This window comes from Acanthopagrus latus, chromosome 19 (genome assembly GCF_904848185.1).
Source record: "Acanthopagrus latus isolate v.2019 chromosome 19, fAcaLat1.1, whole genome shotgun sequence".
NCBI classification, from domain to species: Eukaryota; Metazoa; Chordata; class Actinopteri; order Spariformes; family Sparidae; genus Acanthopagrus; species Acanthopagrus latus.
This window is the reverse complement of record NC_051057.1, coordinates 16,575,131-16,595,650: the sequence shown is the minus strand read 5'-3', so window position 1 is coordinate 16,595,650 and position 20,520 is coordinate 16,575,131. Positions and strand designations below refer to the sequence as shown.

General features: G+C 40.6%; 4 protein-coding genes and 1 non-coding gene across 7 annotated transcripts; 2 read left to right on the top strand and 3 right to left on the bottom strand.

Annotated features, from left to right (window-relative positions):
• Positions 1-575: 575 nt before the first annotated feature.
• Positions 576-6,374, bottom strand: LOC119008852 (GTPase IMAP family member 9). Of its 2 annotated transcripts, XM_037079543.1 has the most exons (3): positions 6,217-6,374; positions 3,904-4,671; positions 576-3,456 (listed from the first exon to the last, which is right to left on the bottom strand). In XM_037079543.1, the coding sequence occupies exons 1-3, from the start codon at positions 6,245-6,247 to the stop codon at positions 3,452-3,454; spliced, it is 804 nt and encodes a 267-aa protein (XP_036935438.1). In that variant the 5' UTR covers positions 6,248-6,374; the 3' UTR covers positions 576-3,451. The 2 variants fall into 2 exon arrangements, with proteins under 2 accessions (XP_036935438.1, XP_036935437.1); XM_037079542.1 differs by lacking the exon at positions 576-3,456 and having other exon boundaries at positions 3,896-4,671.
• A 558-nt stretch (positions 6,375-6,932) lies between these two features.
• chmp4c (charged multivesicular body protein 4C) lies at positions 6,933-9,782 on the bottom strand. The gene is made up of 5 exons (XM_037079805.1): positions 9,300-9,782; positions 8,623-8,800; positions 8,118-8,226; positions 7,831-7,957; positions 6,933-7,456 (listed from the first exon to the last, which is right to left on the bottom strand). Exons 1-5 carry the CDS (start codon positions 9,520-9,522, stop codon positions 7,392-7,394), a joined length of 702 nt encoding a protein of 233 aa, XP_036935700.1. The 5' UTR covers positions 9,523-9,782; the 3' UTR covers positions 6,933-7,391.
• A 231-nt stretch (positions 9,783-10,013) lies between these two features.
• On the top strand, positions 10,014-13,466 carry zfand1 (zinc finger, AN1-type domain 1). Its single transcript, XM_037079804.1, has 8 exons — positions 10,014-10,132; positions 10,639-10,681; positions 11,632-11,671; positions 11,770-11,897; positions 12,058-12,149; positions 12,334-12,452; positions 12,555-12,710; positions 13,206-13,466. The coding sequence occupies exons 1-8, from the start codon at positions 10,078-10,080 to the stop codon at positions 13,380-13,382; spliced, it is 810 nt and encodes a 269-aa protein (XP_036935699.1). The 5' UTR covers positions 10,014-10,077; the 3' UTR covers positions 13,383-13,466.
• Positions 13,467-13,622: 156 nt separating this feature from the next.
• trnar-ccg lies at positions 13,623-13,695 on the bottom strand. Its single transcript has one exon. It is a non-coding gene; the product is annotated as a tRNA-Arg (tRNA).
• Positions 13,696-14,184: 489 nt separating this feature from the next.
• Positions 14,185-20,106, top strand: maf1b (MAF1 homolog, negative regulator of RNA polymerase III b). 2 transcript variants are annotated; one of them, XM_037078546.1, is made up of 8 exons: positions 14,185-14,802; positions 15,120-15,204; positions 17,713-17,844; positions 17,935-18,097; positions 18,210-18,331; positions 18,446-18,565; positions 18,755-18,847; positions 18,957-20,106. In XM_037078546.1, exons 2-8 carry the CDS (start codon positions 15,122-15,124, stop codon positions 18,979-18,981), a joined length of 738 nt encoding a protein of 245 aa, XP_036934441.1. In that variant the 5' UTR covers positions 14,185-14,802; positions 15,120-15,121; the 3' UTR covers positions 18,982-20,106. The 2 variants fall into 2 exon arrangements, with proteins under 2 accessions (XP_036934441.1, XP_036934440.1); XM_037078545.1 differs by having other exon boundaries at positions 14,188-14,802; positions 15,116-15,204.
• The last annotated feature ends 414 nt before the right edge of the window (positions 20,107-20,520 follow it).

The window sequence follows — 20,520 nt, the reverse complement described above, 5'->3', positions numbered from 1 at the left end:
TGACAATTAGTTGACAATTCAAGAAAGGAATTTGATTGAAAAAAGGAAGCAAGCTGCAGCCAAGTCAGCTTCATAGCAGTCATATAAACTACTTTCTTGAAGTTACTGCCTCATAGGACATATTTTTATTTTTGATCTATTTATCTGCCAGTCATTTTCATGATTACTCCATTAGACAAAGTCTATAAAAGGTAGCCCGAGCTCAAGAATAGTGAAGTAAGGCTGCAAGTAACAATTACTTTCCTCATTTCTGATTAATCGATTAATGGTTTAGTCTATAAAAATGTGAAAAAGAGCCCAAAGTGCTTATTTTGGCCCGACCGCTCAGAACCAAAAGTCTCTCAATTCTCTCAAAATCATACACCACAAAGCAGCAAATCTTAACATTTAAGAAGCTGGAACCAGAATGGTTTGCTTAAAAAATACAATGAAATGACCAACTGATTATCAAAATACAGAGAAAATACATTTTCTTTTGATCAACTGATTGATTAACGGATTTATCATTGCAGATGACAAACAATCCTACAGATTAAAGAATTTCAGCAACACATTCTCACACGTCTTCACCACAGTTTGATCAAAATATACATTTTATTTGGAGGTATAAGAAAAACAGCACAGTGCAGCTCTTGTTAAAATAAAGCCGTTCCATCTTTTAACAAGGACGTCCCCAGCAAATGGTGTCAGCCAGTCAAACACGGTGCAGGACCACAAAGAAGACGACTCTTCTTTCATTACATTCTCGACAGTAACTTGATTCACATGCTGTAACTAAATTACCATCACAAACACTGCTACAATGGTGGGTTGTATTGGGTTGCATGCCTGCGTGTCCTCTATATCGTGACCTCATTCTGTGACTTTGTTCAGTGTATGTTTGGCATTTTGTAATAATTTTCAAGACACTTCCGTCTTTCTCTTTGAGATAATTCAGCTGTGACTGGGGGGAAAACGTTGCCAAGTGACATTAAACCAAATACAGTGTGAATCACAACAGTAGCAGTGTTTACGATCAGCAGAGTTAAAGTCCTTTTGTCCATGCCATGTTTTCTCAAACCCGCTAATCTAAAATAAAATACCAGTTATATTGAGTCCTTTAGTGTACAAGAGGTCCGCGGCAGGCCTTTTTCCTGTCTCATATTTCTGTGTTAAATGTCAACATGCGGTGGAACAGTCACAGTGCGTGTCTACAGTTAACAGCGTTGAGTTTATAAACACAATCAAGCAAAAGACCAACAGATGTGCAGTATTTACAGCATAGAAGACTTATGTCAGTTGTTTTAAATCAGGGCCCTGCTGGCGATTGCATTTGGTAGTTGAAATCAGGGTCAGATTTGGTTGCCAGCTGATGTGGCTCCTGAGGGCAAATGCCTGATTCACACTTTTGTTTCACAAGGTAATTAAAACTGAACGAGTAACAAGTAAAACCGATGATGATAATAATAATTTGTGATCTGCAGCAGAGGGATGTGTTCAAGGCAAAGATTCACTACTGTGTCCACCTGTTTGTGCTTAATGCTGCGAGGTCAGTGCCATAAACACAAGACACAAAACTGGGTCACACAACAACGATTAACTACAGTATGTTTCCATGTTGTTTTTCCAACACTATCTGAGCTATTAAAAGCCTATAGAAAAAAAAAATAGGAGTGTCTGTCCAGAGCAGCTGACTCCAGTCTGTGAGGCCGAGAGGAGCTACATGAGCCCACTGAAGGTTTTTTCCCTGGAGAATATCCCACTACGTCACTGAGCTCAGACTCAACGCTATCCAGCGATAATACACTGTAACAAACAAAAAAAGGCTTGAGAGTCTCGTATAGCCTGCTGGAAGCCAAAGGCTAAACCTGTTTTTCCCAAGATTCTAGTTTTTCTACAAACAAAAACTCAGGAGTGTCTGGTCGTGCAACTAAACACCAGACTGAAAAAATGTCTTTAACCTGGCAACACCCAGGGTGACAGGGTGGCGTGGTCACAAATGTCCTGTGGCACCTGTCACCACACACCCAACAGTGATGTCACAGTTTCCTAGATTACACCTGCACGTCAGAGAGTTTAAGTTATTCTTTAATGTCTTACAAAAATGTTAGCTTAAACCTGTTTGCTTGCTAGCCAGCCTACTCCCTACTACTATTTCTTTTATCTTTCCTAATCTGTAAAATGGCGAATCATTTTTTTGCGTGTCAAAAATGACTAATTTAGCAAGAAATTAGGTTTTGATTGGAAAGTCCCACTGCTGAGATCTGTGACTGTCTACAGTAACTCAGTGCTCTCTGAGAACTTACCAACTGTCTTGCTACGAGTTAACAAGAAAGTGGATTTTTATAGAGAAGCACCTCAAGGGTGGTTTTATAAAGGACACAACATAATGCCGACATCCCTGTGTACAGCCTTTGTAGTTTAATAGTCCCTCTCCTTATTCCATGGAAATTGACTGACCTGCAACCTAAATTCATTCTCAGATTAACTGTAGTAACACAAAGGGTCAGAATCATTTCATCTATAAAGTGTCAAAAAAAGCGAAAAATACCCATAACTGTCTCTAGCAATTCCCCCTTTTCCCAATGATCAGTCAAAAACTCCATTATATTTAGTTTACTATCAAAATTTGACATTGAACTAGCGACTACTTTACATCTTTGAGAATAAGTGAAATGACTATATCGTTTCTCAATATAGTTACTGATCGAACTGGGAGAAGATCTTTGCCTCAAACACATAACTCTGCGACAAAGTGATACAAAAATCTAAAAGATCAATTTCAGGGAAACAAATTAATTCCTTCAAGGGAACACACCACAGACAAAGATCAATAACTGCTCCAGTGCTTTATAACTGTACACTGAGAGTAATAAACAACATGACATAAGAAGAGCATTTACAATTTGGTCACAACAAATGGGAATTGTTTAAAAAAGCAATTCCCTCAACAGTCACTGACAGAATATTATAGTGATGATTTAATAGTGCAGTTCTGCCACTGGTATCCTCCATGACTAAAGACCATACAGGAGTGTTTACAAATGATAACAGATACCTGTGTAACAGCTTGTGCTTCCTTGTTTCAGATTAAATTAAATTTGTCCCTTCACAAATCTCTCAAAACACTCTTACAACCCACAGAACATCTCATGAGCTGAAGTTTAAAAACAACATTAAATTTAAAACAGTGGGGGAATAAATCTTTAGACCTTTTAAAAAAAAAAGGTCATTTATGTGTCAAAGGCCACCAATTTCATCACAGTGAGAAGATACTGCATCATAAAGAATACACACAGCTACAACACACAGAAATGTGTCTGATTGAACAAAATAAATAAAATGAATCACACTTTCTTGGACATTCAGTAACATTTCTGTCGTTTACCCTTCTTTCTTGTCAGGTAAGCAGCTTTGCCGTCAGCGCAGTGAGGCTCCATTCGCTGTGGTTTCCTCAGCCAGGAGCGTCTCGTTAATCTACAAGCAAACAGTGAGTTATTAATAAGGCTCCATTTTACATTAACACAAGCAGAAACTACCGTGATTTCACCATTATTATGTAGTTAGAGAGGAAGTAATTATGCATTGTTTTGTGTTCTTGGTTCATCATAGAAGGAAATGACAAATTGACAAATCAGAGGATGTGTGTTGTGTCACTCAGTCACTGTAATCTAAGATAAGGAAGACAAGGAGTTAATCATAGTGACTGACCCATAAGGATTAATTGATAATCATAACTTAGTTCACCATTACAACAGACCCTCTTTCATATAAGATGTCATATAATCCGCTGCTTACATTAAAATGTTTATTATAGCCACTTTGAGGTCTTCAATTAATTTCATAGGGTGTTTAATTAACATTTGTGTCCTCCTGATGCTTCACTTCAATGTTCTTATAAGCTAAGATAAGTGCATCACTCACTAGCAAGCGGTTCCACCTCCATGGCTTTGGACAAACTCAGCCCAGAGTTCTGTTTGGGCCGTGCTCCCAGCTCTCGCGGCTCCCTTGCTGAATTCTGGTTCTCATCCAGGGGTTTCTTCTCTTTCTCCACCTCCTCTGGTTTGTAGAAGCCTCCCTCGTCTGCCACCATCTTGTCCACTCTCTCCAGCAAGCGTCCCACCTGGGGATGCTCCCCAAATATGCAGTTGTTTATAACAAAGTACCTTCGCTTACACTTCTCCAGCACCCACTGCAGCTCCTTTCCCTCCCTGCGAATGTACCTCTCGATTGAAATGTTCCTCAACACCTCTGCCCAGCTGAAAACCACAATCGTATGCTTCCACACCTGCTCCCCGAAGAGACTGACGTGCTCCTCGATGCGAGCGCGGTCCACCTCTGTGAACATGCCCACGGGGATGACGAGCAGGAAGGCGTGTGGACCTGGAGGACAAAGAGATGCTCCCCTTACTAGCTCCTGCTTATATTCTGCTGGTGTATCCTGAGCAGAGAACCAGCCCGGAGTGTCCACCACAGTCACCTGGCGCTCCTGCACCTCCGTCTGTCTCTTCACACAGAACTCAGCTGCTCGCTCCAAGCGAAACTCCTCCCGCCCTAAGATGGTGTTTCCAGTCAGGCTCTTCCCCGGCCACCTCCAGCCCAGCACCACCAGACGGACTTCCGGCAGACGGATAGCCGCCTTGGCTGCTGCTATCGCCGCCTTTCTGGCTTCTTCTTCTGCTCCATCACCGCCTGTGGTTGTCAAATTGATTTTTTTTTATATCAGAATCAGTCATCATAGAAGTTCAAATTTCATACAACAATTATGATTACTTTATTACCAATTACTACTGGATATTTCCTCAATACCAGAAAGGAAAGGGACTGAAAAATGCTTCACTTTCATTTTGGAACAAAACTGTCCTGAACTACATATAACAACCTATAAAAAACCTATACCTATACTAAATCAGGTGCTGTATCGAAGGCAACTGGAATTGTTTCAGTTTCTAGAAGATGTTTCACCTCTCAGCCAAGGGACTTCTTCAGTTCTAACTAACAGTAGAGGAGCTGGCAGGCTAAACTGGGGTGTCCTTAAAACGTTGTTAAGGACACGAGTGAGCTCTGAGTTTCAGATTCGTTAGGTCCACTTCTGGGTCATCGGTCTAGCCAGGTTTCATGTGGGTTACTAAGGCTACGTGTGCCCAGGTGTGAATGGTTGTTAAGCTGCCTGGGGAGGAAACTCAGCACTGAGATGAGGTGATAAGTAATGTCTTAGGCCACCTCCTCCATTCAAAGATGGTCATTCCAGTTTGACACAGATGGATTCCTTTACTCCTCGCTTGACCTGAAGACTCTGCTATCAATTTACATATGAAGGGGAGGAAAAGCCTGTCAACTCCACTCCAGTTAGTGAAAACTGAAGAAGCCTCTTGGATGAGAGGTGAAACAAGTCCAGCTGCCTACGATACAGCACCTAGATTTACCAGGACCTGGATGACTGAGAACCTTCATCAACATATACTTTGTACATGTATTACTCAAGAGAGAAAATTCTACTAATTCTACATTTCCAGGGCTGAGCGTGGGTGGTGGCAGAGGGTTTTCTTCTATAACAACATCTTTAAAAATGTCCTAAAGGATTAATAATGAAAACTTCTAGCCACTGATTTGATGACTCATTGACCAAATGACTGTTGAAAGCAGCTCAACTCAACTTGTTTTGGAGTTTATACTATATTACAGTTGCCTTCCATTTAAAACTAATATCATAACTCATAATATAACTTAGCTTCATCAGTACAAGAGTGGACAAAAACATATTGCTACCTTTGGTTCTTATTCAACACATTCAGTGTATATGAGTGATGTATTTGATATATGTTGTGAATGTAAAACCAACTTATGTATAATTATTTACACATTACTGTTCAGAAACCCTAGTTTGCTTATTTCTATCGATCCCAACTTTGATGATAAAAACTTTCGTTAAGTTAGCATCCCATGACAACGCGGCTTTTCAACGAAATAGCCCCAAAATACTACTAAGTTACATACAAATATCAGCACAAGTAATGATTAATAAGACTGTAATAGCAACATAAAAGTCCTCTTAACATCAGAACTTCACGGCTACATGTGAAACGTGTCACATCCCGGTTTAGGAGGAAATGTTAGCTGTGCTAACGTCAGTTAGCGTTCATTTTAATAGCCTCGGAAACTCCCCGTGTTTGTTTGAGAACTCCTCAGACAACAACACTAAACAGTCTTTTAAAGATGATAAAGTTACTGTCTCACCTGCCGTCTGACGTGGTGTTTTCTCTGCCATACTCAGTTTTATCCCTGGTCGAGGTTTCAATTAGGTGGTGTTTGTCTTTGGGAGGCTACTTCGAGGACTTCCTCCTACCTGATGTCAGAGCGACAAGCCCACCGGAATGTAATGGCGTCGATTCCGGTAAACCCTCCAAAATAAAAGCCCACCAGAACGGAAGAAGTCAACTGAAATGTTTTTTAAACAGAGATAAAAAGGACGTTGAAGTGGACTGCTTGTGTTCCTAATTAAATAGAGTCATATCCCCACCCTTACATTTTAGATATCTTTATTTATATTCACTTTTATCCTGAATTTCCCTCTCATATGAAAACGTACTGTTTGGCTACTCTACTAACTTAACCAACAAATCAATAATATCAGCTGAATCCTATTATTTGAAAAATCACATGCATAAATCAAAATTCCCAGAAACATCCTAACCATTTTTGAAAATTAAGCCAACAATACATCAATCCAAAATAATAGAAAAGCTATCAAATCATTGAACCCATGTGCCCACATAAAATCTTTATGAACTGAATTATGACTTGATTTATGACATTCTTTTTATTGAAATGTCTTACAAATTACAGGAATCACATGAATCTTGTGTCTTGGCACAATGGACAAATTACGATGTCTGTCTTGCAAAATCTCCATACATACAGAAGAGCACATAAATATAGTAATTAAGTCAATACTATTTGACAACACACAGGGAGTTTTTTATTGTGGAATGTTGATAAAGCAATATATTTACACTGTCACTGCTAAAATCAGACTTTATTTACAGCTGTAAGAAATACAGTAATTCTGTGTCATGTGTTCAAACATGACCTCATATCATCCTTCTGTCTTCATTAGTCCTTTCAAAGTAGTGCGCTATGTACAGGCTAAGAGAGAATGATTACAGCAAAGAAAGGAAAACAGAAAATAAATGTTTTATCAATACCTTCAATTAAAAAAAAAACAACAACACTTCAATTCCTTGATAAATATAAACTGTAAAGTGTCGTTACGAGCCGAGAGGCAAAAAGCTCATTCAAAAAATATTACAATGCTCTTCATTTTCCCTAAAAACCTTCAAGATTAGTATAAAAAGAAAGACCTCTTCCTATATTGTGTTTGTTTCTCCAAGTGAGAAGCTACTTTAATGGAGCTAGATTGCCCACGATGCCAGCGCCTGCATGTCATTGTCTTCTTCTTCTGCTCTTTTCTTGGTTGCTGTGGAGAAGAAGGAAACGGTAAACAATGACTGCTATCACACTATTATGAAAGATTTATGGGGTTTAAGCCTGCAGCTAAGGATTAATGCTGTTATTGATAAAACTCCTGTTTCACTCTCTCTGTCTCTTTTTAATTTTCTCTATTTTTCCGTATATATTTATAAGTTACTTTTCATTATTCATATTTGTATAATTCTGTTAGTATTGCCTTGATTTTCAGGAGACTTATTTGCATAAAAGATTTACTGTCTGCACACGCTTTTGTTCACTTTAAATCCATGTATAACTGAATACATGCAGGTAAAAGTGTGTTTGTATGTGTGTGAATGTGGTCGCTGCTGTTGCATCGGGTCCTCGCAGCGTTGCACTTACATGCGCGCTGACTGGGCCGTACTTTAGGCAGCCTGGAGCTGGGCACGCTGGGTAGTCCGCCCATTCTGTCCATGCTCTCCTCAAGCTCCGCCTCTTCCAGCTCCGCCAGCTCAGCCATCAGCTCATCCTAAGAAAACACACCGAGCACACAGGGTTTAGAGATCTGTCAGAGGCGTTGTGCCAGGAAAGACAATTAGTGATTTGTGGTTGATAGATAAAAGTTCAGAAAACAGCGAGTGGAGGCCGCTAAAACTGATGTTGATGAAGGTGGAATGAAAGGTATCAACCTCATCAAACTCGTCGCCGAAAGGCCTGGAGATAGCGTCGCTGATCTCACGGGCCACGTCCTGCTGCTCTGTGATATCAGCCATCAAATCGTCTATCTTGTCGATGTCCCTGAAAAGAGACAAGAGATGGATAAAAGATTAAACAGAACTATAAACTCAAGTTCAAACTTAGATTTTAAATGTTGTCCTACTTTAAGAGGATTTCCCTTTGATTTTTTAATAACTTTGTCTAAATATATGTTTCTGACAAGATGTAAGCCAGTCAAAAACCCCAAAGGACAGGTTTGGAATTAGTAACGGCAACACCCCAATGCGTAAATATTCCTGAAAATTGTGTCATACTTTAAAATGTACTGCTGTTATAAACTGTAAGGCTTCCTCTTAAAATCACTCAATGCACAAAAACACAATCATGCCAGGACTTTTAGGGAAAAGATATCAATAGTGTTACATCCAAACACATATCACATGAGAAGATACAAAGCCCATAGTGCCGTGTTCTTACATGTTCTCGTGGACCTGCTTCATGGCCTTAGCAGCGAAGCCCATGTTCTTCAGGACCTCTGTGTTGGTGTGCGAGTTCTCCAGAGCTTCCCTCTGAAACTCGATGGTGGACAGCGTGCCATCAATCTGGGTGAGCTGCTGCTCCAAGCGCTTCTTCCTCTTCAGGGCCTGCAGGGCAGCTGAGACGGAACGATTTCAAGCAGATGATCGCAAACTGTGTTTGAGAGCTAGGGCGTTGACAAATGACAGATACAAGATTCCTCCCTTTGTTGATTCTAAGCAAGGTGATTCAGCCAATAATGCAGCACCTCAGGATTTCACTTGAGAGCAGACTGAACTCTCATGAAGGGATATAAACATTCAGGTTTAATGCAACAAACTTTTGTTTTGGCCATTGGTTCACCTGTAAGAAAACTGTTACACCTGCTGCCTTCAAAACAATCACTGCATCTTATAGGGAAATATGTTGCTGAGAGTTTATGGGCCTCACTGTACCTCAGAGTATTTTAACATAATTTAAAACCTCCCTCTTTGATACTTTTAAATGGTTTGATTGTGATATTTCTCTTAAAACGTATCAAAGGTATACCATCCATAACTGTAAGGCCTTGAGCACATTCACCAAGGAAGTACAGCTGCATAAACAGGCCTATTTACAGACCGAGAGCAGAAACTCACCACGTTTGTTTTTGGTGCCATTCTTCTTGGCTATCATGAGTTCCTGCTCTATCCTCTTCTCCAGGTAGTCCTGTTTCTTGGTCAGCATCTCCTCCGTCTCCCTCAGTTTGTGGATGGCCTCCTGCGGGGACGGTCCCCCGCGCGACCGGTGGTGTTTGGACTTCGATGAGCTCGATGAGCTCGAGCTCGAGCTTCCCTTGAACAGCTTCGAAATTTTACTCATTTTTTCGCAGTTTTTTTTTCCGGCGTAAACTGCGAAGATGAGGAAATAAATACAAGTAAAGGCCTACGGGAGCTCTTCCAGACTGCGTTGATATCCGTCCAACTTCACTGTGTTTCTACAGGCGGGTGTGTTTCGGGCAGATTTTCCAGCTCGACCGCTTCGTGCTTTCAATTCAAACCAGCCAGTGAATGCACCTTTCACCACCACACCTTTCACCATTACCTGCGTGACGTAATGACACCTGACGCCCTCCCTCCCTTTTTTTCGCACTGAGCCTTTTTCCGTCTCGGTTGAAGTTAATTATTAACTTTTTAAAATTTTTTTTATCGTGTGTCATATCAGATTTGTTTATTCAAAGGCGAATAAATAAAATAATTAAATAAATTCAGCATTATTCAACCTAAACCGTCAAGTAAACAATTTTGATGACTTTTTCGTAAATAAACCGAGTGAAACTAAACAATATAAAAGAAGAAAAAAAAAGGTCACGCAGTTGCGTGACATCACTTCCGGGGTCACAGTTCGTGTTGACATCCGCAGACTCACGGCTAACTAATGGCTGAACTCGACATTGGGAAGCATTGTCAGATCGATTCCTGTAATCAAAAAGGTCCGACTCACTTCCATTTCATTTGCAATAAACTGAAATATTAAAGTGTGGCGTTGTTCCGGTTTGTTTGTTCGTATGAAACGCGCCGAGCGCCTCTTTAGCTCGTTAGCTAGCTAGCCGGCGTTAGCATGATTTGACTGTCAGGAACCGGTAGATCGCAAGCTAACAGCTAACCAAACAGTTTATAATGTTCAGACAACAGTTGTTAGTTGTTGTATACAGTTAACAGTTTTGCAGTGTAAGAGGTCATTGGGGAGAAGTTATTTTCGTCTCCCAAGTGACTCGTTTGCTGCTTAAAGTTTCTGCTTAGGCTCAAAGAAATTCACATGAATATTTCAATTAGGTATCTATTCACTATTAATACATCTTAGACCTCAAACCAATATGTTGTGTCTTTTAGACAGATTTTAACATAATCGGAAATGATTGAGATGTCGGGGTTGTACAGTTGTTGTTGTGCGAAGGTCTGAGACTAACTCACTTTGTTCTCCACATTCTTCTCTTAGATTTTCTTCCATTTGTTTGTGATTGCTGCAGTGGAGTTTTTTGGTAAGAATTCATCATATCTCATCTCCAAAGTGAGAGCAATGGTTCATATCTCTAACCCTAAGTAATAATGTAGTCATGCCGCGATGTGTACACACTCAGCCTTAAGAAGGACAAGATTCTACTTTATTTTAAAGAAATCATTGTTTATAAAATGATAACTAGTTACTAGGATCTGTTACTATCAGCTAATTTTGGCTCATGACAGATATATTGTTTTACTTTGATCTTATAGTGGTGTACTGGTGTATACTCAGGCTGTAAAGGTATGAGATTTTCACAGTATGATAACTATCTCAGAAAATATTGCAGTATATGGTGAAACAGAAAGTTTATATATTTAAAATCGTGCCTATTGTATGTCCTGACAATAATGACATTTGATTTAAAAAAAAAACCTTGTAATATCCTGTATTTATGTTTTTGATTACAATAACACATTAGATTAAATACTGTATATAACCATATGTACACAGTATGATAACTGAAAGGTTTCATATCACAGTATACCTTAAAAATGGTATATCACTGCAACCTTTATGTACATTGGCATATTAAATAGTATGTCTGCCAGAGCAGCTGACAATTTTATTTTTCAAACTTATCTATGTTACACATCTGTACAACAAATGCAGTGAATGTAAGACACCATATTACATAAAATGTTTGCTTTTGTTTTCTGTTACTGTTAAACTAAAAAAAACCAAAAACCTTTAAAGGTTATCACTTTTTTGAATCATTTGTATCAACTTAAAAAGTCGAGTATCATTCAGGCTGTAGTGGTTACGGGTGTCAGGTATAAGCAGTATAGGGAAGTAAAATAATATGATGTTGCAATAGAACAACAGAAATGGTCCAGTAAAGTACATCATAAATGTGCTTTTATACTTTGACCTCACACTATTCCACATATGTTGTATTACTGATTAAAGATCTGCATTTGTCTTTTACAGCCTTGATCATAGAAGCAGAGAGGCCCATTCATGTCCAGAGGTACACTATGTTATTGACTACATTTTATAGAAATTAAGGTTACCACTGTTACTTATTATCTGGTCATTTTGTTCTTATCTTCTTATATTTGTCCTCAGGAGTCAGTGAAAAGGGAATCCCGGACTGAAGGTGGCAGCACAAGCTATCCATGTTCATTTCAAGACTGCAAGGGAAAAGAATTGCTGCCAGTAATCTGTCAGCAGTGTGAAAAACATTTCTGTTTGGCGTATGTTACCATTTTTTAAATATTTTTCAGTAACCTTTTTATAAAACAGCATAACTTGTGTTGAAGTGTTGAGTGCATTCTGGCTCTTAGACTTAATTTATCTCTGTAATGGGTGAATTGAAACTGAAAGTTTAATTTTTATTTTGTTCTCGCCTTACAGCCATCGTCATCAGGATGATCACAAGTGTGAGAAGTTGGAGGTCCAAAAGCCTCGAATGGCAGCCACAAAAGAGCTGGTGCAAAAGATTGTCGGTTAGTTACAACTTCTTAGCATGTCAACAAGTTCCTAACAGATGGTGAGAATTACCTGTGTCATTTCTTAGTTGTCCACATGGGATCAGTGTTTAACCAAATCATCTCATTTTTATCACATGTAATGTATTCCTCAATTTGCTTACATTTGGAGTGTTTGTGTTGCTGTCTTGTGACTGTACAGAGTCAAAGGATCTAACCAAAAGTAAAGGACGCAGAGGAGCAAAGAACAGTGCGACTGCAGCGAAGGTAGCATTAATGAAACTGAAGCTGCATGCTGCAGGAGACAAGGGCCTGCCACAGGTAAAAATCATAGCTGTCTTGATTATATTAGTAGAGAGTAATGTGGAATTAACATAATTAGTTGTCCAACTGACCATTTCCTCTCCTGTTTTGGCTTTCCAGACAGAAAGAACTTATTTTCAGGTATATCTTCCTAAAGAATCCAAAGACTCGAGCCAGCCCATGTTCTTCTGTTCCAAATGGAGTGTGGGCAAAGTGGTGGATTATGCAGCATCTTTAGCTAGCCTCAAGAACAACAATAACATCCTGACAGCAAAGGTAACAGATGGCAGGAACAGTCATCAGTAATCACAAGACATTTTACACCACTACCACTAAATGCCTGCTCTGCTTCCTCCGCCTCTCAGTCTGTTTTCACGTCTCTTGAACAAATTGTTCTTGTTTTCTTTGTAACTTTCACTTTTTAAAATACAGTTTAAAAATAAAAAAGAGGACGTGACATGCAGGTGTTAAGGATACACATTTCCTGCCCACAGTATGTGGCAGCAGTGAGAGAGAACTCTGTTTACAGGAAGCTGGGCTAACCAGTGATGAATGTTTATATCAGCTGGGTGACAGTTGCAAGCATGAAACATGAATCCCATCTAATGTTACAGTACATTATTTATTTTTTTCCTGATGACTAATTTTCCTGATGTTTTAGAATATATTTTCTAATTTAACCGGCCCGAACGTAATTAAACTAAAAACTTAAATTAAACCCTAAACCCCCGAGTAGACCCTAACAGTGTGCTCTCTGCTGTCCATTTGCAGAAGCTGCGGTTGTGTCACCCTCAGACAGGTGAAGCTTTCAGGATGGATGACACCCTGCTCTCGCTGCTGGCCCACCCTGAAACTCCCCTGTACAATGGGGGTAATGTGATTCTGGAGTACCTGGATAACGAGTGCACAAACCTTGACGATGTTTCTGACTACATTACACAGACCTGACAGACCAACACCAACTACAGCCTCAGTGTTTCCTGTGTGCCATTTGTACTCCTGTCAATAAAATGCTATATTGACATTTCTAAATTGTAGTGTATTGTATTATTGTAACTGTCAGGGTATTGAAAGAAGAGGTATGCAGCATATAACATGCACAGTGACACACATCTGACAAATTCAGATATTGCTAGTGTGATGTGACATTACAGTAGTATAACTCAAGTCATTAAACATGAGATTTTACGACCCAGGTGGGACTTGAACCCACAATCCCCAGCTCCGGAGGCTGATGCCTTATCCATTAGGCCACTGGGCCAATTAAAATGCCATCTGATATGGTTTCATTTTCAGTATGTCAGTATATATATGGGCCCAATCTGTAAAGCGTTTTTTAATTTATTTTATTTAATCAGATCATTATGCTGATGCTGCATGCTTGAGACTTTATCTTCTCTGTAAGCAAATGTAGCAGTCTGAACTATACTTTTTTAGCCAAACGGAGATTGTATGCATTTATACGTTTTAATACGTATCTCTAAACGTTTAGAGTGACGTCCTCTAAACCAAGTTCCGTAATAGATGAGTACTGAACATTGATAGATTCAAGGTATAAGCAAACAGCGATGAATTTGCGATTCTTGTCTCGGCAATTGCTGCTGAGAGATAACGAGCCCAGTCAAGATATTTGACATAGTTCCAGCCTAGGGATTGACCAAGTAACGTTTAACCAATCACATTAGCTGTCAGTTACATAGACAAGAGATACATCCAATCAGGAGAGAGCTTAGATAAAACTGGGCGTGCGCATCTCTGGGGCATATATAACTGAAAAGGGGCTGGGCTTCACGGCACAGAAGACTCCGTTGTTTTGACGAGAATAGATGTGTTGTTGAGGTAATCGACGATTTGCAGGAAAAAAAAAAACCTTGAGCCGCCTCGGTGAATTATTAAGCTCGGTAGCTCGTTAGCTGCTACTTCTCGGATCGAGTCGCTTAGAAACGGGCGACTTGATTTAGCCACACGAGCCTCTTTGTAAAATCAGGTCGAAAGGGATGCCGCTGCAGACAGACTCCGACGGACGCCAGCAGTCTTTGGATTTAATCTCATCGCATTTAATCGGGAAGAGCAGCTTTTCTATAAATTTAAAAGGCCTCAGAATAACTCATTCTCGACCGAGTGCTTTTGTAAGATGCTTAAGCTCGAGTGCGAATTAAAGAAGCCCAGCTGTGAACCGACAGAAGAAAGGAGCGCTAATAGTCAGTGAGTTAGCCGTTAGCTACCGTTAGCTGGACAACAACAAAGCGGGGGTCGTTAATCTTTTTGCTTCTGCGAGTGAGCGGTTCGGTTCCGAGGACGAGTCTCTGCAGCCGACGGCTCGACTCTTTAACCCGCTGTTTTCTTCCTGCGTTGGAAATAAAGCTCGGTAAGTGAATTGTTGTGCAATAACCAAACCAGGAAGACGATTTGTCAACTTGGACTGAACATGGTGGGGGAGGGGCAGTGGTACACAGATGGAGGAAATTGTGATTTGACCTAAATTCTGCCCTCACGGGGCGCTGTAGCTCACCATGCTAATTATTTATTAAATTGGCTTTTATTTAAAATTTGCTGTTAGGTGCCGCTGAGCAGATTTCCGTTTAAAATTCTGTTAACTTGGTAACGACACACGTCTGTTTTCTGTATGAAAACAACATTCTCATTGAGATTGTGACATTAACGCTGTTTTCTTCTCTCAGACAGCCATGAAACTGTTGGAAAACTCCAGCTTTGAAGCCCTCAGCTCCCGGCTGTGTGTTGAAACAGGAGAGTCTCGCATCCTTGGCAGGTAAGAGTCACGCAGGCCTCAGCAACATGATCACCTGAGCCCACTGCTGTCACGGATATTGTTACACCTTTAAAGGACAACACACACTGTTTTGCTTTGTTTATATGTGGCGGACCCTGCCACCTTTCTAGCTTCAAACAGTGTTCCTCTGAGAACAGCTTGTTTGTTCAGTTATGGAAGAAATAAATATTTCTGAGTTTGTGTTGTTACTACTTTAATTGTGGGGGACCTGTGTATCTTTGGAGAAAGAAATTCAAGCTCAGAGTTTCAAAATGTTCAGTATTAAAGGATAAATTAATGGTGGTACCTTCATCTCCCTGTTTTGCTTTTTTTTTGTTTGTTTCATCTTATAAATCTAACCCTAATCTTAACTTGGAAGTTGGAAAATATTCCCTCCTCATCCCCTTTAAAGAGTACCACACTGACAGCCAGTCCACTGTAACGAAACCCAAAACGTTAAATTAACACAGACAAGTCATGTGAGACATCAGGTCCTGAGCCGAGTTACAAGTCTATAATTTCAAAGTCAAAGTTATTTATTTATATGTGGAGTCAGGTTGCAAAACACACCTCTTTAGCACCGGGGAGATCTTGAGGTGACATTGTGCAAAAATCTTTACTGCTTCTATTTGAGTAATGTCTCAACAGGAGCACGAATGCAACTGTAAAACTTCAGACTACTTTATCACAAAGTCAGAGAAAGTAAAAGTCCTCTGAGTGCTGAGCATTTGAGGTATGGCTGAAGTTGCCCAGGAAACATCTTGTCTAGTAGGATGCCATCATTGGTGTATAAAAGGAGTGGCTGGTTCAAAGATCACTGTCACTGTTGTAAACGGGGTAGTGGAACAAACGAGTATCTACATGTTATGCAATAATGCGATAACAGACTGCTCAACTAAAAGCCTACATCTGCAGCTGACACAAAGTTAATGGCTAACTTTCAGCGCAGGTTTTCAACTTGGAAACCAGAAACATTACAGTGTGTTTTGGGTTATGTAAGGCCGTCCAGCTACAGTGACAGTGTAGTTACATAAAGGGCAGTGGGTTGTGGAGATATGCAGTGGAGATATGCAGTGTGAGAGCAGAGTTGTTCAGCGTGGGCGGTGAAACCGAGCTTCTGCACTGTTTGTGACCTAGAGTGACGCACAGCACGGTGTCCTCTAACACCACCACTCTGTGTCTATTTCTGAGGCTGTTGTGAAGTGCGGCATGTACGTGCGTTGATAAACACACACAGCAGTACAGCATGATAGCGGAGTGCTGCCAGAGCTGCCAAGGCTGCTGGTGTTTAGGCTGCTTAGAGGATTAGTGAAGCAGCCCATCAGAGCAGCAGGACGTGTGAATCGCAGACTAAAAATGCACCCAAAAACTGAGCTCTTTATTTTTCAACATGGAGGAATTGATTTTAAATACCATAAAATATGTGCTACATAAATATATTGCAAGGTAGCAGATGCATAACAACACATAATATGCATGATAGTTGAATAACCTCAGATATGTGACTTACGGCCAGCCCAGCACCAGCCTGTAACTTATTTTTCTGAAAATTTAAAGAACTATTTGGAATTTTGTGTTTCTAAAATGTGGCTAGAATTAATTAATATTTTCAAAAAAAATCAGGGTAATATGTTTTCATAATCTGAACATATTTTGGACATGACAGAAGTGCCTATACAAGCACTTCAGGTGCAAGATGTGTAAGGTTAGGGTTAGATATAATCCAATCATGTCTGAATACATTTAAAACATGTACATATGTGAGGAAGCTGTGGTTAGAGTTGTGTGCAGATGGTGACAGAGCTGGATCCCCTGGGAGCTTCTATCTTTTTCGTGTTGATAATCCTCGCTCAGCTCCGGTGTCTGCCGTGTCATCTGGTTACCCACAGTGTTTGGTCGACAGGTCAGCTGTGTTGTGATGGAAAAGCGGGCCAGTTATTTCCACCGCGGTGTCCGCTGCCTCAGACCGTCTCTATAATTAGGCTGACGGAGCCAGCGAAGGTCTGAGTAGTATATCTTAGGCCGCACAACCTTTTTGCTCTTACATAACTTCAGGGTGGGAGGGAGCAAAATAAACAACCTCACACCAGTCTGCTTCACTCGCATATCTGTGTACAGTTGTCTGACCCAGAAACATTAAAGAGCACAGTGGAAACTTAAAGCTGCAGAAAGTGCACACTTCTCTAAGAGTTATTTTAAGAGCTGAATTGAAACAAAATTAAGTTGAGTCTGCATCACAGTTAGTTCTCTCATAAAATTATGTCCTGTAGTGTTTATTTTTATTTTGTATCTGTAAATTGAGGGCTAAGATTGGTTTATGTCCTTCGTGTTTTTGATTCAACGCATTAAAATACCCAGAAGTGCCCCAGATGTGTTGTGTAATGCCCTGTTTAAGCCTAATGGGTCGTTAAAGTGATTTTAAGGGATTAGCAAAACAATCTGAACCTCCTCCATTATGTTCACAGCACATGAATCTCGGTCACAGTATTATTTTTTTTCGCCCTGCAGGATTGAGAGCTACTCCTGTAAGATGGCAGGCGACGACAAACATATGTTCAAGCAGTTCTGCCAGGAGGGGGAGCCACACGTCCTGGAGGCCCTCTCTCCCCCTCAGTCCACCAGCGCCACCAGCCCCTCACAGTGAGTCCTGCAGTCCAGTCTCAAAATAGTACTAATGAAGCCTTTTGTTGTTGTTTTTTTTAATGTCTTTCTCTGTGTTTTGACCTCCAGGCTGGGGAAGAGCAGCGAGGACGGGGAGAACCCTCTGAGTGACAAGTGTTGCAGGAAGACTCTTTTCTACCTCATCACGACGCTCAACGAGTCCTTCAGGCCGGACTATGACTTCAGCGCGGCGCGGGCCCACGAGTTCAGCCGAGAGCCCAGCCTGAACTGGGTGAGTGTGGTGCTCGGTAGCTGCCCTCGGAGGATCGACAGATGGTTTTGATGTCACAGATGAAAGAAAAAAGGCTGTGTGGAGTAATAATTGGACTGTGGTTTCTCTGCAGGTGGCTAATGCAGTAAACGGCAGCTTGTTCTCAGCGGTGGGCGAGGAGTTCAACTCAGTGGGGCCCGAGCTGTGGAACGCCATTGACCAAGAGATCAACCTGCAGGGCTGTGACATTTACAGGTAGGTGACACATGCACATGTGTTTTATAGGCAGTGATTTATACTCCTGGAAATCCTGTTGGTGTGGAGCTGAGCCCTTTGTTTTAAGCTTAATGTTTTCATATTTGTTGTCAGCTACAACCCTGATCTGGACTCAGACCCTTTTGGTGAAGAGGGGAGCCTCTGGTCCTTCAACTACTTCTTCTACAACAAGAAACTGAAGAGGATTGTTTTCTTCACGTGTCGCTCAGTCAGGTCAGTGCAGATACTTTTTACCAAATTGTCCTGTATCTTGATATGTAACTTACCGCAACAGTAAGTCACATCAGATAAAATCAAATACAATCATGTATACAGAAAAATATTAGAACGTGCCAACAGCTGTATAGCGGTTTCAAAAAAGCTGTCCATGTCTGATCACCTGTGAATCTGTCACTCCTGCAGCGTGTTGAGTGGATATGGCCGCGACTGTCTGGACAACGAGCTGGACATGGAGCTGGAGGACGAGGAGGAGATGGACGGCTTCACTGAGGACAGGTTAGACTCATTGTCATCCTCTGCTTTTCTTTAGCTGACAACATTTAAGGTGATTGGTTTGGCTCAGATTCATGTAAATATTAAACATTATTGTCTCTCCTTGTCGCAGGTTCCCCAGAGCTCTGTGCGTGTGAACGCCACCGATGGACACGCCCCGGCCAAAGAATATCTCGGCTTTTCCTCCTCTCCTCCTGTTCTTCACCCTCATGTCCTTTATTTCTCCTTTTGGTTTGTTTTTAAGTTTTTGGATTTTGCTGCATCATCCAAAGCCATTTTCACACATTATACCCCTCGTGCATGTTTGACGGCTTCTCTTCTGCTGGCAGTGAACTGTGAACCGTGAGGCGGTGGACATTTTGTTGAGAACCCCGCGGTGACTTAAAGCTCGTTCATTCTCCAGTATGATTTTTTTTCTGTTGATCCAAACAAGCACACATAGACACACACAAAGCTTTTCTACACCGCCACTTTTCCAAAGAGACCACTTCACGGACGCTTGATAAGATGAAGGTCTTGTTATTGGATTGAGTGGCCCAACAAAAGACTGCACGTGGTGTCAAGAAGGAGTCCAGATAACACCAGCATCAATGAGAAACTGACACAGATTCCTGATAAGCAGGGGAAGGGGCTGAGCTGAGTTGAGACTGACTCGCTGATCAGCTGACGACTCGTCTGTTCATCATTGTTCGCCGTTTTTTTTTTCGTGTGTTGCTTTGACAGTGACGTTACTGTGAGGATGTTTTTAGCACTGAGTTCTACACCTGCATTTCTAACTGACTCTTGTATTATTGAATCGTATTACTGCAAACGCTCGTCTGTACTTTAGACAGTAGGGCATTGCCAAGGAAACTGTTGGCACACCTGGGTTGCAGCTTAGAGAAACATATCAGCTTTTAACAGACGTCCCATTGTTTTCTATCAGTCCATTCTCCTGCTCCATGACTCATGTGTATGTGCTGTGTTTTTTACTGTCCCTCCCCTCTAACCCGTTTCTATTTCTAAATGTAAGTCTTGCCGTTGTCTTTCTTTGCTCATTACCTCAGTGCAAAGCTTCATTGATAAAGTGAATGTATAGTAAAGTTTAGAGGATAAACGATACAGAAAAGTGGCCGGTATGTTTTACATTATTTTTTAGAAGAAGCTCCTCTTGAAGTTCCTTTTCAAGTGGGTAGGAGTTCTGTGACTTTTCTTGACCGCTCTGTGCTTCGTTTACTTGGCCCATATATTGCAGATGTGAATAAACTGGTGTTTGAATCAGACTTGGGTTGGTTCTTCTGTCAGAATGGTACAAATCACTGAAATTGACTAGTTTTTCTGCAAGTCAGATTTTATATTTGTGGTAAAAGGAAAATCTTGGCATCAAAATTTAAATTAAGTACTGCATTTAAACATATTTGAGGTGCTTTACTAATATTTGTTATATTTTCTGCTCCTTAATACTTTCTTTCCACTACATGTATTTAATTTACTAGCTTCTTTAGTTTCTACTACATCCCCTTGGACACTAGTTAGTAAAAATCTATATGGTAATAAAGTAGCAGAATATAGAAATACTGAAGTACATGTACTTTTTTTTCCATTACTGAATACTACAATATATGCAGGGCTTGAATAAGCAAAATGATTTATCTATAAATCGGTCAAACGTGGTTAAAAATTATCCTCAAAGGGTC